Source organism: Stomoxys calcitrans, chromosome 3 (assembly GCF_963082655.1).
Source record: "Stomoxys calcitrans chromosome 3, idStoCalc2.1, whole genome shotgun sequence".
In the NCBI taxonomy this organism is placed as follows: Eukaryota; Metazoa; Arthropoda; class Insecta; order Diptera; family Muscidae; genus Stomoxys; species Stomoxys calcitrans.
In genome coordinates, this window is record NC_081554.1 from 196,342,199 (window position 1) to 196,358,960 (window position 16,762).

Below are 16,762 nucleotides of genomic sequence, written 5' to 3' on the forward strand. Positions count from 1 at the left end.
GGGCTATATCAAGATATAGTCCGATATAGCCCATCTTCGAACTTAACCTGCTTATGGACAAAAAAAGAATCTGTGCAAAATTTCAGCTCAATATCTCTATTTTTAAAGACTGTAGCGTGATTTCAACAGACAGACGGACAGACGGACGGACATGGCTAGATCGTCTTAGATTTTTACGCTGATCAAGAATATATATACTTTATAGGGTCGGAAATGGATATTTCGATGTGTTGCAAACGGAATGACAAAATGAATATACCCCCATCCTTCGGTGGTGGGTATAAAAAAACCTAATTAAAAAACCAACCAACTTTATGCTACCGCTGCGCCTATATTTAGATAAAGTTGCGAATAAAGACTAATTTCGGACCAGGGAGGACCATATTTGGATAAAGCTGCCATATGGATGTACTTAAGGTCTTGGACCCTTAAAACCCACATTTATTACCCGAATTCGCTGAAATTATTTGATACGCTCCCACTAGCTATCTTCGTCCGTCCCTCCATCATTCCGTCCGTTCTTTCATCCTTCTGTCAGCCCTTTCTTTTTTCCGTCCTTCCATCCGTCCTTCCTTCCGTCCTTCCTTCCGGCCTTCCTTCCGTCCTTCCTTCCGTCCTTCCTTCCGTCCTTCCTTCCGTCCTTCCTTCCGTCCTTCCTTCCGTCCTTCCTTCCGTCCTTCCTTCCGTCCTTCCTTCCGTCCTTCCTTCCGTCCTTCCTTCCCTCCTTCCTTCCGTCCTTCCTTCCGTCCTTCCTTCCGTCCTTCCTTCCGTCCTTCCTTCCGTCCTTCCTTCCGTCCTTCCTTCCGTCCTTCCTTCCGTCCTTCCTTCCGTCCTTCCTTCCGTCCTTCCTTCCGTCCTTCCTTCCGTCCTTCCTTCCGTCCTTCCTTCCGTCCTTCCTTCCGTCCTTCCTTCCGTCCTTCCTTCCGTCCTTCCTTCCGTCTTTTCTTTCATTCTTCCATCCGCCCTTCCTTACGACCTCCTTTCCGTCCTTCCTGACGTCTTCCTTTCGTCTCCCCTTCTGTCCTTCTTTCGGTCCATCCCTCCTTCGGTCCAACCTTTTTTCTATCAGTCCTTTCTTCTTTCCGGCTTTTCTTCCTTTCGTCTTTTCATCCTTCCGTCCATCCTTCCGTTCTTTCTGCCTTTTGCCCCTTCTTACAACATTCCTTCCGTCCTTATATCTTTTCTTTCGTCAGTCCGTCGCTCTGTCCTTCTTTCCGTCCTTCCTCCCTTTCTTCTTTCCGTCCTTCCGTCCTCCCTCCCTTATTTCCTTTCGTCCTTCCTCCTGTCCTTCCGGCCATCCATCTTTCCGTCCCTCCTTACTACCTTCCTTCAGTTGATCCGTCTGCCTTCTTTTCGTCCTTTCTTTTCTCCTTCCTTCCTTCCGTTCTTCCTTTAGTTCCTCCTCTCGTCCTTTCTTACGTCGCTCCTCCCCTCCTATCTTATGACCCCCCGCCCGTCATTCCCTCCATCTGTCCTTCCCTCCATCCGTTTTTCCCTCCATCCGTCCTTCCCTCCATCCATTCTTCCCTCCGTTCATCCTTCAATCCGTACGCCCTTCCCACCGTCCTTTTTTCCTCCCGTCTTTTGCTCCGTCCTCCCTTCCGCCTTCCTTCCTTCCTCTAGTCTTTCCTTTCGTCCTTCTTCCCGTCCTTTTTTTTGTCCTTTTTCCTTTCTTTCTTCCTTCCTTCCGTTCTTTTTCTCTCTTTCCTCTCGTCCTTCCTTCTTTACGACCATCTTTACGACTTTTCATCTGTCCTTACATCCTTTCTTTTTTTCTTCTTTCTTCCTCCTGTCCATCTTTCCCTCCATCCTTCTTTCCGTACATCCTTCTTCCCGTCCTTTCTTCTTTTCTTCCGTCCTTACATCCTTTTTTCCGTCCGTCCTTCCTCCTTACGATCTTCCTTCTGTCCTTCCTCCTTACGATCTTCCTTCTGTCCTTCCTCCTTACGATCTCCCTTCTGTCCTTCCTCCTTACGATCTTCCATCTGTCCTTCCTCCTTACGATCTTCCTTCTGTCCTTCCTTCCGTCCTCCCTTCCATGCTTCCTTCCGTCCGTCCATCCTTCCTCCCGTTCTTCTTTCCGTCCTTCCTTACTACCTATTTTCCGTCCTTCCTTCTGTCCCTCTTTCCGTCCTTTCTTCCTTCCGTCCTTCCCTTCAGCTTTCCTCCTGTCCTTTCTTCCGTTCTTTCTTCCGTTCTTTCTTCCGTTCTTTCTTCTGTCCTTCCTTACGACCTTCCTCGCGTCCTTACATCCCTTCTTTCGTACATCCTTCCTTCCGTCCTTCCTCCCTTTCTTCCTTCTGTCGTTCCTCCTGTCCTTCCTTCCGTTAATCCTTTCTTTCGTCCATCCTTTCTTCCGTTCATCCTTTCTTCCGTCCTTCCTTACGATATTCCTTCCGTTCTTCCTTCCGTCCTTCCTTTCGTTCTTCTTTCCGTACTTCCTCCAGTCCTTCCTTCCGTCCATCCTTCCGTCCTTCCGTTCATCCTTCCGTCCATCCTTCCGTCCGTCCGCCCTTTCCTCCTTAATTCCTTCCGTCCATCTTTCCATCCTTTTATCCTTCAGTCCTTCCTTACGACCTTCCTTCCGTCCTTACATTATTTTTTCGTCCGTCCTTACGTCCTTCCTTTGGTACATCCTTCTGTTCTTCCCTCCGTCCTTTTTCCGCACTTTTTGACGTCCTTTCTTCCGTTCTCAATTCCGTCCTTCCTCCCGTTCTTCTTTTCGTCCTTCCTTACGCCTATTCTTTCGTCGTTCCTTCCGACCATCCTTCTGTTCTTTCTTCTACCATTCCTTCCGTTCGTCTATTCATCCTTTTGTCCTTTCGTACGTCTTTCCTTCCATAAATCCTTCCTTCCGTCTATCATTCTGTTCTTCCTTAATTCTTTCCTTCCGTCCCTACTTCCGTTAAGCGGTCGAAAGCATATTAACATTCGAACTATAGAAATAAGTCGGTTGGGATTGTAAATGCGCCAAATCGGTCCATATTTAGATAAAGTTTCCATATTAAACAACGCAAAGGCAAATTTGCTCATGAAGATTTCAATACGGAAGAGGGGCAAACTTCGCACAAATCAATGAGTCCAGTCCGAGTCCAAGTTTAAGCTTAATGATAAAGTTCCTTCTTTTATAGCCGAGTTCGAGTGGCGTGCCGCAGTGCGATAGGAGATGTTTTTACATGACATAGTACCTCACAACCTCCTGATTATACTTCTTTAGCCTCTAGAGGGGGCAATTCTTATCCGATTCGGTCGAAATTTCAAACTTTGTTTTTTTCTAAGACCTTCAATAGCTGTTCCAAGCATGATCCAAATCGATTCATAACTTGATATAGACCTGATATAAACCGATCCGCCGATCTAATTTCTTCACCCTTTAAAGCGCTATTTTGATTCCGTTTGGCTAAAATTTATGATTTACGACAATCAACATGTATACCAGCTATGATGCGAATCGGTCTCTAACCTTGTATAGCTCTATATAAACCAATCTCCCGATTGTCTATCTTGAGGTCGAAATTCTTGTTTAATTTGTCTGATATTTTGCACGATGACTTCTGGTATGACCCCCAACATGTAAACCAAGTATGACCAATTTCGGTCCATTACCTGATATAGCTCTTATATAACTAAGATTGTATGTCAATTTTTGCTGCATTTTATTAGCCCCAAAACCCTATCATTCCTTTGGATGATAACTCTTTGGGTAAATATTTCGGCTGTGGGAGTACAACTTAATTTAAATTTGTTAACTTGTTTTTTTTTTTTTTTTGTTTGTTATTATCTGGGAACTATGAGAATTGTATTGCTGTTGGATAGCAAAGTTTTGGAAAAGCAAAGCATTGCAAGCGTCCATTGTAGTCATTGTGTTTTTGCTGGTCATAGCATGGTATCTGCTCATCTGCATTGATATGATGTTGCTGGCAATGATCATTGTGACCCCATAGAGTCTCATAGTCATTATCATGGGCAATTTTGCTGCTGATTATCGTTAGTTTTATTTGTATTAGTGTTTGTGTATGTCCCGTGTATTTAAGTTGTGTGCGTGTGGCTTGTTGCAGTTTTGTCGCTCTCTCTCTCTCTCTCTCTTATCGTACGCCGAACGCTAAAACTCACTTAAAACTCGCCTCATTAGGGTTTATTGGCTTTCTGCAAATTTAAATTAATTTCCAAATACTTGAAAGTTAAGCTTCAATAAGCTCATTGTCATGCTCTGTTGTTGACGTTGCCTGCTCCGAAAGATGGCAAATGAAATGGCCAACTTTTCATAATTTGTGCAATTTTATTTATTTTTTTATGGGTTGGGGTAAATGGACATTGGGTTATAATCGAATTGCAAAAAATTCTCTTTTGTGGGTAGAAGTTTTAAATATCATCTCTCTTTAACTAGGCTGCTTTGTATTTTTTTTGAATAGTTGCATTTAGAAAAATGAGCATGTTGGAAACTAAATAAGCAACAAGAAGCCAGTGAAAGATGCTTTCTTTTTTATGCTATCGATACCGTTTTTTCTCTTATTAAAAGCACATATTATGTGTGGAAAGAACATTTTTGCATCACATATAAGCAACTACCTTTGAAGCAAAATTTTCTTTTAGATTTTTTGGTTTCTCTAACTCTGCTTAAGTTTTTCTTTTTTTTTTGAGTTTTGCTTAGAGGCTTAGACCATAAATATTCTCGGGCAAAATAATTCCCACAACTTTTCCTTTCCACATGACTTCAGATGGGTTTCCTGCATCCGCATTACATTTATCATTTCGCTTTCATAAAACGCCAAAGGAACTTGTCCTGTCTCCTGGTGGCTCCTTTCGCTAGCTGCATGGCCTTCACCATTGCATCGCCATAAAAACAAAGCGGAGAAGAAGAAACCATTTTGTCTCCTTCGTTTTAGATAGTGGCGTTATGTTGTTCAAAAGGTTAGATTCCAACTTCCCGTAACCATAAATAACTTACAAAAATTCTAGGATTTTTACTTTTTCCGTTTTGTTTTCCTGATGAGGAGGGGACTGCAAAGTAGGCATTGTTGTCGTACTGTTTCGAAGAAAATTTGTTATGAAAAACAGATTTTTTAGGCTGCACCGAATCTTACACAGCCCAGGGACACCGTACAGATGATCGGTATATATAAGCGAGCTATAACTTAAAACGAACCCATTTGGAGTATTTTCAGTACCACACACTTACCAACGTCGGTGTTCCTTCTCATTTTTGCTTGTTTCACAGTTTTAACATTTTTTGTTTATTTTTTCTTTATTTGGCAACACTGGTAACCCACACATACAACGTAACCAAGATTTAAATTTTCCAAAAAAAAGATGAACTTGGTTTCTGAAGCAAAAGCGAGAGGAATCTCCAAAAATGAAGCATTTAAGTTATTTCTTTCTGCAGAAGTTGTAAAATATTACAATTTGTGAATGCATTCCTGTGGGGTCGTCGCTTGTTTTTTGTGGCATATTAGTTTAACTTTTATCTTGTTGTTATTGTAGTTGCTGTTGCTGTAGTATTACTGCTGCTGGTTCATCTTCAACCGAAAACTTCAGTTACAACTTTTACTCCAACTAACTAATGTTTGAAATGCAGGTATAGTCGTCTCAACGCTCAATGTAGCGATAGTCTTGGCCATGCTTTGGCTTCGGCTTTTGCCGGGAAAGAGCCAAAGTCTGACTGACTCAGGGTGGGGTTTTGCAAAAGTTCAAAAGTCAACTGTCTGCTTGTGGTCCGCTCGGTCTGCCATGCTGAAACAAAATTTACAATGAATGGTTTTTGGATGCAGCAGATAATTTTTTGTTTTGACTTAAGTTTTAGATTTGTTTCTCTTAGCTATAACTTTGAGGTAAATGGTGTACTTTTAACATATAGACTCGAGCATAAAGGATGCCTGGACCTAAAAAATGAATTTAAGAAATGACTAAGTGACAAGACTTTAAAGACTTTTTTTGTAAACAAAAAATTAAGATTTCGAGCAAACTTCTCAGATAATGTGGTACTCGTCGAGAAAAGCGTTGTGAAAAATTTTGGCAAGATTGGTCAAAAAATGCACTTGCAGTGGCTCTGGAATTTTAAATCGGGCGATATACAAATATGTCAGCAATATCTAAATCTAGGGCGTTTTCTATGAGATAACGAGAGTTATAAAAAGATCCTTCCTGCCAAATTTCGAGAGTATCGATTAACAAATGAGCGATTTATTGGATTATTACTCAAAATCGGACATACATATTTATGGGAGCTATAGCTAAATCTGAACCGATTTCGAGAAAACTTCTCAGATACTGTGGAAGTCGTCGAGGAAAGCGTTGTACAAAATTTTGGGCAGATTGGTCAATAAATGCGCTTGCAGTGGCTTTAGGAGTGAAAATCGGGCGATATATATAAGCTATATCTAAATCGATTTCCATGAAATTCACCTTTAATGTCGGGAGTCCTAAGAAAATTCTGCCCGCCAAATTTCGAGACAATCGGTTAACAAATGACCTTTTTATTGCAGTATTACTGAAAATCGGATGAATAAATATATGGGAGCTATATCCAAATCGTAACTGATTTTTTCCAATTTCAATAGAGACGAACTCTTGGCCGAAAAAATATGCCCATACCAAATTTGAAGACGATCGGATGAAAATTGCGACTTGTAGTTTGTACACAAATTAACATGGACTGACGGAAGACGGACAGACAGACAGACGGACAGACAGACAGACGGACAGACAAAGGGACATACAGACAGATAGACAGACAGGCAGACAGACAGACAGACGGGCATAGCTTAATCGAATCAGAAAGAGATTTTGAGTCGACCGGTATACTTATCAATGGGTCTATCGCTCTTTCGTTTGGGTGTTACAAACGAATTCGCTAAATTATAGTACCCTGTACCACAGTAGTGATGTAGGGTATAAAAATTAAAAGCAGATAAGGAAAAGCGAATTTCGGTTGGAGCCAACTATAGGTAAGCAAGATATTTTTTGCATCAATAAATCGTGTTATGCCTAGAACTTTTTGCGGAGGGTACAAAGGTTTCGTAAATCCTTTCTCTAAGAAGTCTTAAATAGCCATTACTTAGTGTACTGCTAGACCCTTAATGTTATTTTTTGCTATTATAAGCTCCACCATAGGATGGGGGTAAACTAATTTCGTCATTCTGTTCGTAATACCGTCCGTCCGTCCTTCTGTCCGTCTGTTCGTCTGTTCGTCCGTCTGTCCGTCCGTCTGTCCGTCCGTCTGTCCGTCTGTCTCTCCGTCCGTCTGTCTGTCCGTCCGTCTGTCTGTCCGTCTCTCCGTCCGTCCGTCTGTCTGTCCGTCCGTCTGTCTGTCCGTCCGTCTGTCTGTCCGTCCGTCCATCCGTCCGCTAACGCTAACTGTTGAAGGAGTAAAGCTAGGCGCTTGAAATTTTGCACTAATACTTCTTATTAGTGTAGGTCCGTTGGGATTGTAAATGGGCTATATCGGTCCATGTTTTGATATAGCTGCCATATAAATCGATCTTGGGTCTTGACTTCTTGAGTATCTAGAGGGCGCAACTCTCGTCTGATATCGCTGTAATTTTGCACGTGGTGTTTCGGTACCACTTCCAACAACTGTGCTCAGTATGGTTCAAATCGCTTCATAATTTGGTACAACTGCCACATAAACCGCCATATAAACCGATCTTGGATCTTGACTTCTTGAGCCGCTAGAGTGCGCAATTCTCATCCGATTTGGCTGAAATTTTGCATGATGTGTTTTGTTATGACTTGCAGCAACTGTGCTCAGTATGGCGCAAATCGGTACATAACCTGATATAGCTGCCATTTAACCGATCAGGGATCTTGATTTCTTGAGCCTCTAGAGGGCGCAATTCTCATTCGATTTGGCAGAAATTTTGTGCAACGGCTTCTCCAATGACCTTCAACATACAATATAGTCTGAATCGGTTTATAGCTTGGTGCAGCTCCCATATAAACCCGTATATAGCCGTGAGCACCCCACAGGCTGGAATATTGAGGTCCGATCTGTGTGGTGTTCATTGCTGTCGTGAGAAGCTTAGCTGCAAGCTACCAGGCGCAGAAAACTCTGCAGAAAACTCTTCAACAGGCCGAAAGCCACAAGGGTACCACACGATTGCAACGTCTTTAAAACTGAGCTAAGAAAATACAACTGTCCGCTGAGAAAAGCTCAGAACAAATGCTAGGTGGAGTTTACATCTGCAAATGCTAGGTGGAGTATACATCTAAGGGCTCTAGGCTAAAGAAAATCCTATTTTATACCCTTCACATGAATCGCCAGATGACTCTTTCAGCGCAAACAAAAGATAATGAATAAGAATTACTACGCTATTGGAGCTATACTAAGTTATGAACCGACCATACTAGGTTTGACTATTGGAGACTAAAGTGGAAGTCATTGTCAAAATTTCAGCCAAATCAGATAAGAATTGCGTCCTATAGTGGTCCAAGAAATAAAATCGGGAGTTCTGTTTACATTTGAGCTATATCAGGTTATGGACCGATTCAGACCATATCAGGTTTAAAGCTATAGAGGAAGTAGTTGTGCAAAATTTCAGCCAAGTCGATAAAAGAACTGCGCCCTTAGAGGCTCAAGAATATTAATTGGAATATGGGTTTATATGGGAGCTATATTATGTTATGAACCGATTAAGACCATACATGGCACAGTAGCAGGAAGTCAAAACAAACCACTTCATACAAAATTGCTGGAAAATCGGGTAATAATTGCCCCCTCTAACAGCTCAAGAAATCAAAGTCCATGATCGGTTTATATGGGAGCTATAACAGGTAATGAACGAATTTGAACCATACTTAGCATAGATGTAGGAAGTTAAGACAAAACACTTCATTGGCACAGTTTTTGGAAGTCAAAACAAACCACTTCATGCAAAATCGGGTAATAATTGCGCCCTCTAGCGGTTATAAAAGTCAATATCTTAGATCGGTTTATATGGAAGCCATAAGCGTAAAAACGCCTATAGGGGGTGGGCTAAGCACCATCCAGTTAGTTTTAGCCTTCCTCAGAATTTGAAAAAACTATGCCATATTATATTTTGTTGGGTCTCAGATCAATATTCTGTTCAATGGTCCGGGAAGTGTGGATTATACATTCCCTAAGCCGCCATTCCTGATAAAAACCGATTGGAACTACAATATCCCTGGCAATGGCAGTTACATAGACTTCTGTTCAAATGGATCCAAACTAGACGACCCCATGGGCTTTGGGGTGTACTCTGAAGAACTAGAACTGGTTATTTCGAGAAGATTACCCGGTCACTATAGTGTATATCAAGCGGAGATCCTTGTAATGAAAGCAGTGGTGGAATGGTTGAGATGTTATGTCACAACGGCGATTGTCATAAATATCTTCTCAGGCATCATCTCAGGGGAATCATTTTTCAAGTTTTTGCCTGTTAGGGTGAAGATTATTAAATTTTATATTTCTTGTTTGTTTCTCTTTCGAGACGAGCTCAATGATCGGAAATGCAAATGGAAAAGGAAAGCCAAAGATAGCAACACACACCAACCACTATGGGACGTGTTTCGTCTTTGGTTAGAAGACTTTTCAACCATATTAGGTGTGATGGCTTCAAGGGCCGTGCGTTGGTGTGTTGTATTTGAATCGTATTAATAGCGAAAACGCATCTATGATACAATTACCACATTAACCACACACGGCAATCCTGACTATTAGCTATACTTTTCCCAATGCATTTATTTTTGTTTAATGACAGACATTCTTTCTGTGACAAATTACACTTCTTCCGTACTACACATGATTTTGTGCATCTGTTGGAAGGAATATTTTTCTGAATTCCAAAACGTTCTCGACAGTCGAAGTTTTCTCAATGAGATTACAGGACATTTCAGAATTCACCTGCTTTGGATGTCCGGCCACACAGATAACCCAAGAAATTGTGGAGCAGATGAGCTTGAGAGACTAGGAACTATAGTAATCATGGTAACTGGAATCTGTGGGTTAGCATCTAGCGACAAGTATGTCTTCAGGATCAGGCCCGACGGACAAAGAATGACAGATGGTCACAAATTGGGAATTGTAAACACTCCAAAATTATGTGGCCCTATCTAGATTTGAAGAGGTCTAGCGCTTTGCCGCCGCTGGCAAGAACACACGTCTCAGTCATTTCGTCCGTCGTGACAGGTTACAGTCTGTTCGTAAAACATGCGGACAGACTGATGGCTGCATGTAACGACTTGCAGAAGCTGTGAGGACGTCGAGGAAGAAGAGACTATAGAACATGTATTGTTCTCCGCACAGATCAGTCAGAAGGGGTTCCAATTTAGATGCTCATTTCTTTGGGAACTTGTCTGATTTAGCGTTGAGATTTCTAAAGCGATCTAGATAGCTACAACGATGGGAACAAAAACCAATTTTTCTTCTCCTGTTCTTGTGGTATCAGAATGGAGGAAAACGTCTGAATGAGTCTGATGGCAGACTGCCAAACTATGGGCAAACTATCTCTAGATGCCTCTCTGTTTTAAAGCAAAATTACTTTCGAATTTGTTTATGCAAATTTCATGAAGGCTGTGACAGTACCAAAATGATAGGGTAAAATAGGAAAAAAATCCTAGATGTTGCTACATTTTAACCGCCAAGAAATTCACAGTACAAAATTAAAAAAACAATTCCAAAATTTGCCAAAAAACAGTTTTTTTTTATTTTCCAATTTTATTTGTTTTTTTTTTTGCCTACTTTATTTGCTCTCTTTTCTATGCAGGGCTGAGAGAAAATAAAAAAAATGTTGTAAAAACTTTTGGTAGATTTTTTTTCTCTTATGTTCTCTCGTAGAAAACTCTGACATTTTCTGCAGGGCTTTGGCATGTACGTGCGAAAATGCAATTTGCAAGCCAAATAAAATCACAAAAATAATATAACACACACACACATACTTTCATAGACATACAGACACGTACATATGTACCAACCAAGTCATGGACTTAGTCTGGCTTCAAATTCAATTTGCCATGTTTTCGTTGGATGCATATTTTTTTCCTTTTAAATAGGGAGTGAGTTGCAGTAGAAGAAGCCTTTAAGATGTCTGTTTTTGTTTTGAAAGAAACTTGGTTTCATTTGAATAGAAAAAAACTTGATTTTGTGATATTTTTATTAAAAGTTGTTATTTTCAGTGTAAACAACAATCTTTGTAAAATAAAGATTAACAAATTACTTTTTTAAGATTATGCTCCTAACATTGGGCTTTATATTTTCTAAAGAATATCCTATTAAGTAACAAAGGAGACAGTTATTCGATACCCTTCAATGTTTCTCGATTATGGAGAAATACATCGAAGTCGACTTTTTTTTTAGCACTTTTCTTAGTCAAATTTACTTTCAATTCCTTAAAAGCACATTTATAAAAAAAATCCAAAACTAAGTAAAAAGGTATTAAGTTTGGCACCCAATGACTTCCTTTTTATTTCGGCACACTAAAAAAAAAATGCTAGGTCAACAACCATGTAGGAAAGAAAGAATTTTGGAAATGGGTCCTCAACTTTAACCATTTCAAAGAGTCATGTGTATCCGTTTCCAAAAGGCATATTTTTGACTAGTTTTTTTTTTATACCCACCACCGAAGGATGGGGGTATATTCAATTTGTCATTCCGTTTGCAACATATCGAAATATCCATTTCTGAACCTATAACCTAGTATATATATTCTTGATCAGCGTAAAAATCTAAGACGATCTAGAAATGTCCGTCCGTCTGTCCGTCTGTCTGTTGAAATCACGCTACAGTCTTTAAAAATAGAGATGTTGAACTGACATTTGGCACAGATTCTTTTTTTGTCCATAAGCAGGTTAAGTTCGAATATGGGCTATATCGGACTATATCTTGATATAGCCCCCATGTAGACCGATCGGCCGATTAAGGGTCTAAGGCCCATAAAAGCCACATTTATTATCCGGTTTTGCTGAAATTTAAGATAGTGAGTTGTATACGGCCCTCCGACATTCTTCGTCAATTTGGCTCATATCGGTCCACATTTGGATATAGCCCCCATACAGACCGATCGGCCGATTTAGGATCTAAGGCCCATAAAAGCCACATTTATTATACGATTTTGCTAAAATTTAATACAAATAGTTATCTTAGGCCCTCCGACATCCTTCATCAATTTGGCCCAGATCGGTTGAGATGTGGATATAGCTGCCATATAGACCGATCCTCCGATTTAGGGTCTTAGGTCCATAAAAGCCACATTTATTATCCGATTTTGCTGAAATTTAAGACAACGAGTTGCCTTAGATTCTCCGACATCTTTTTTAATTTGGCCCTGATCGGTTCAGATGTGGATATAGCTGCCATATAGACCGATCTCTCGATTTAAGGTTTTGGGCTAATAAAAGGTGCATTTAATATCCGATTTTGCTGATATTTGGGACAGTGAGTTGTCTTAGACCCTTCAACATTCTTCGTCGATTTGGCTCAGAACGGGTCATATTTGGATATAGCTGTCATATAGACCGATCCTCCGATTTAGGGTCTTGGGCCCATAAAAGCCACATTTATTATCCGATTTTGCTGAAATTTAAGACAAGGAGTTGTCTTGGGCCCTCTGACATCCTTCGTCAATTTAGCCTAGATCGGTAAAAATTTAGATATAGCTGCCATATACACCGATTCTCCGCCACATTTTTTATCCAATTTTACTGAAATTTGGGACAGTGAGTTGTGTTAGGCCCTTCGACATCCTTCGTTAACTTGGCCCAGATCGGTCCATATTTGGTTATAGCTGTGATATAGACCGATCCTCCGATATAGAGTCTTAGGCCCATAAAAGCCACATTTATTATCCGATTTTGCTGAAATTTGGGACAGTGAGTTGTCTTAGGCCTTTCGACATTCTTCTTCATATAGACCGATCTCTTTATTTTAGGCTTTGGGCTTATAAAAGGAGCATTTATTGTCCGATATCGCTGAAATTTGAGACAGTGAGTTTAATTAAGCCCCTTGATATACTTCTGCAATATGGCACAGATCGGTCCAGATTTGGATATAGCTGCCATATAGACCGATCTCTCGGTTTTAGGTTTTGGGGCCATAAAAGGCGCATTTATTGTCCGATTTCGCCGAAATTCGGGACAGTGCGTTGTGTTAGGCTCTTCGACGCCCTTCTTCAATTTGGACCAGATCGGTCCAGATTTCAAATATAGCTGGCATGTAGACCGATATATCGATTTAAAGTCTTGGCCCCATAAAAAGACGCATTTATAATACGATTTCACTGAAATTTGACACAGTGACTTATGTTAGGCTTTTCGTATGTAGTTCAGATAGGTTTATTTTAAGATATAGCTACTAAAATGATCAATATTTTGTTATACACAATTGAGCAATCACTTGTACTTATTAGTATTTGGTCCAAATTGGAACATATTTCGATATAACTGCTATGGGACATTAGGTATGCAATTTTCACCGGATTTTGATGAAAGAGGGTTTACATATATACCCTTTTTGATTGTTCATTTCTATCCCACTGTGCGATATGTGGTTCTTATTAGCATGCTGATACCATAGAGTCCAATCTCTAGAATTTATTTGTCAAGTTCACAAGAATCGATTTAAAATTTTACATTCAAGATTTCCTAAAGCCATTTAGAAATTTAGTAGGTGTACCTAAAAATTTTAAAAGTCTCAAAAAAAGTTGGACCATTTTTAAAACTGTTCACAGGGAATCTCTGTTACCTTTTCATAAGAGCTACTTTGTTACTCAATTCATAATAAATCTATTGTCTATTGTGTCGCTCTTCTAAAGTTGCTTGTTAAGTTGACAACATATGTTTTGGTTATTCTCCATTTTCTTGCATACAAAAATAATCATGAATTTGGTGGTCCAAGTAAAGATGAAACTATTTTTTGAAGCTCAAAATATAGCCATTTTTAAATTATTTTTTTATATATATTTCCCGCTTTCATCCCTATTTTTAAGTTAATATAGAAATTGGAACTTTCTGCTGTCTCACATTCACATACTTTCCTTTCTTCATGTCATTGCAGCTGAAGGTGCTGAACCCAAAAAAATTATGCAGGAAGCCACCACTGCTGTTCATATGCGTTACAACTTCTTTGAGACAACCATACAAATTGAGGATTTCACACCCGAAATGGAAACCTGCACGCAGTGCACAGTACCGGAAGTCTGAGGAAGGAAACGTACGGAAGCCAAAGGATGATGACATCAGTCGTCGAAAGAGGACAGGGATCGAGATGAATGCCAGCATACTACGCTATTTACCAACAGCACAAATGCGGATGATGATTTTTGCTTCTTCAACAACTTCTTACTTCATTTTTGAAAAAAAAAAAACAGAAACAAAAACACAAACACAGGGAGAGGAATTTAAATTCACATATACACTGAAACAGTGGCGAATGTGCAGACAATAGTTGAAAACATACAGAATTACTGACTGCATATAGTCTCAGACTACAACTCACACATACACTGGCATTTACATATATGTATATAAAAACATTTCTTATGGACCATGTAGAGGAGAATTGTAACATATTTTTGTTTTTGGAAGTATCTTTTAACATTTTGTCATAGTTTTCTTTTTTTTTTGATCCCAAGAAGCTGCATTTTGCTGGTTTTTGTTTGTGTTGCTACTGCTACCGCTACTGCTGTTGACGATGATGATGAAGTCCTTGTAAAAGTTGTTGCTGTTGTTGTTATTTAATTCAACAATAAAATGAAACAAGTACCTCATCCCATGTCTTTTGTCTCATCCCCAATGTCTGTGTCTTAAATTACAAGAAAATTGTGCTGTTTAAGCGTTGTAGTTTTTCTCTTATTTTTTCTACGTTCCTTTTTATTCTTTCTCTGCTTTCCTTGTCTACTTGTTAAAGTAAAACAATTGTTTAAAAATTATGTTAAACTTTTCTGTATTTGTTTTTTTTTTTTTTGTAATTTTTTTCTTGCTTACTTACATGCACTCGAGAAATGAAAAGTATTTTTAGTTGGTAATTTTTGGAAAGAAAACTATTTTTGTTGCCATTGCTGCCACTATCAAAATTTATACACACATAGAATGCACATGGCCTTAATTAAGTTGATGGTGTTGAGTAGCAGTTGCTTACAAAAGCAACAACCGGAATAAAGAAATAATTTTTTTTTTGGATTTCACATAACTTTGTTACTATGATGTAACAATAGAATATGAGTGCAAAAATAATTATACATAAAAATATTTTTCTTTAGTATTTTTGTTTGTTTTAAATTAAGTTAGTTGTAACTATTGTCCATATAAAATAAATAAATAACCTTTTTTCCATATTTATATGAAGAAAGTGTATTTTTTTGTTTGTTCGTTTTTTCGAAAAATATCAAGGAGGGCGATTAAATAGGCAAATTTTAGTATTTTCAATGAAAAGAATTATTACAATGTTAGAAAAGGTAAAAGTCAGCCAGCGCTGATTGTAAGAACTCTACACATGCTCTGTAAATGAAAATCGGACGGGAATATAGATAGACACGGGATAACTATGAACACCACACAGGCTGGAACTTTGACCTCCGACTTTTGTGGTGTCCATCTTTACCACGGGAAGCTTAACTGAAAGCTACTGGGCGTGTCCGCAGGTTGCAGATGGTGGAAAGCTCTGTTTTTATGCGGAGTAGCTTCTAATGCGGCCGCGGGCAGTCAGCGATTTTCGAGAGGAGAGTCTCAGTGAGGAATCAGGTGGCACTGACTCTTAATTAAATACTGAGTTCCAATGATATTCGAGATGACAACATCAACATCAGCGTCTGTTTCCAGGTTAGGGGAGGCTGGAGGCGAGCGTCGGATCTTGGAGCAAGTGGCTCGCCACATCGGGGGATAAACGTGCAATACCACAAAACCCATGCGGTTGGTGCGCAGGGCCAGTAACCTGCCAGCGGAAAACTATGAGAATTACTATGAGAAACAAAGGAATAGTAAAAACAGACTCTCCCCAACATTGGGGACCCACGCAAACGAAACAAGTAAAAAGGCATTAAGTTCGACCGGGCCGAACTTTGAGGCTTGAGGCTTATAGATTTCGCCGCGGCAAAAACATGGTAGAACATGCCGATCTAAGCATGTTTTTATTTTCTTTTTCTTGTAATTATTTGTATACCCTACACCACCATTAGTTTACAACTCTAAGAAGGAGACGAGGTAGATCCATTGATAAGTATAACGATCGTCTTAGAATCGTTTCATAATTCGATTTAGATATGTCCGTCTCTGTCCATGTATTCTTGCAATCAAGGTACAGGTCGCATTTGTTGTCCAATTGTCATTAAATTTTGCACAAGTCTCTTTTTTGATCCTAGGACGAATGCTTTTCTATCTTCGCATGTCTATAAATTGCCTAAGCCATCGGCATTCCCCGGCAAACCAACACGCTCTTTAAGTGGTTGGATTAATAGAATTGCATCGCTCTCAGGTTTATTGAGAGGGTTGGTGCGAATGATCCTAAGACCCTCACTATTAGGGGGAGATACTTCCTAAATTGGGATCGGGTATTCCTTGCAGGGGCTACCCCAAAAACTACACGTCTAGACTCGGAAACTGCACCGCAGTCAGCCAAAAGGCCGCTGCTACCTGGTGGGCATCTCATGCCTTAAAGAACTAGGGCGAATTATAGTAAGATGGGTCCAAGATTTTTTGCTAATGTCGCTAGAGACAGTTTGGCGATGGCAGTTGTCGACAAGGAAGAAGAACAGGGCTGCATGGAAATGCAAATTTTGCCTATGAACATTCCACTAAGGAACAGGGGCAAACTTCT

At 39.8% G+C, this 16,762-nt stretch overlaps 1 protein-coding gene across 2 annotated transcripts in view; it reads left to right on the plus strand.

Moving 5' to 3' along the window:
* LOC106092867 (proton-coupled zinc antiporter SLC30A2) overlaps positions 1-14,313 on the plus strand; it is a 181,932-nt gene extending 167,619 nt beyond the window's left edge. For both annotated transcript variants that reach the window (XM_059364799.1, XM_059364798.1), the window contains exon 8: positions 14,006-14,313. In XM_059364799.1, coding sequence (XP_059220782.1) covers positions 14,006-14,151 — 146 coding nt within the window. In that variant the 3' untranslated portion in view covers positions 14,152-14,313. The remainder of the gene's footprint in view (positions 1-14,005) is intronic.
* Positions 14,314-16,762: the final 2,449 nt, after the last annotated feature.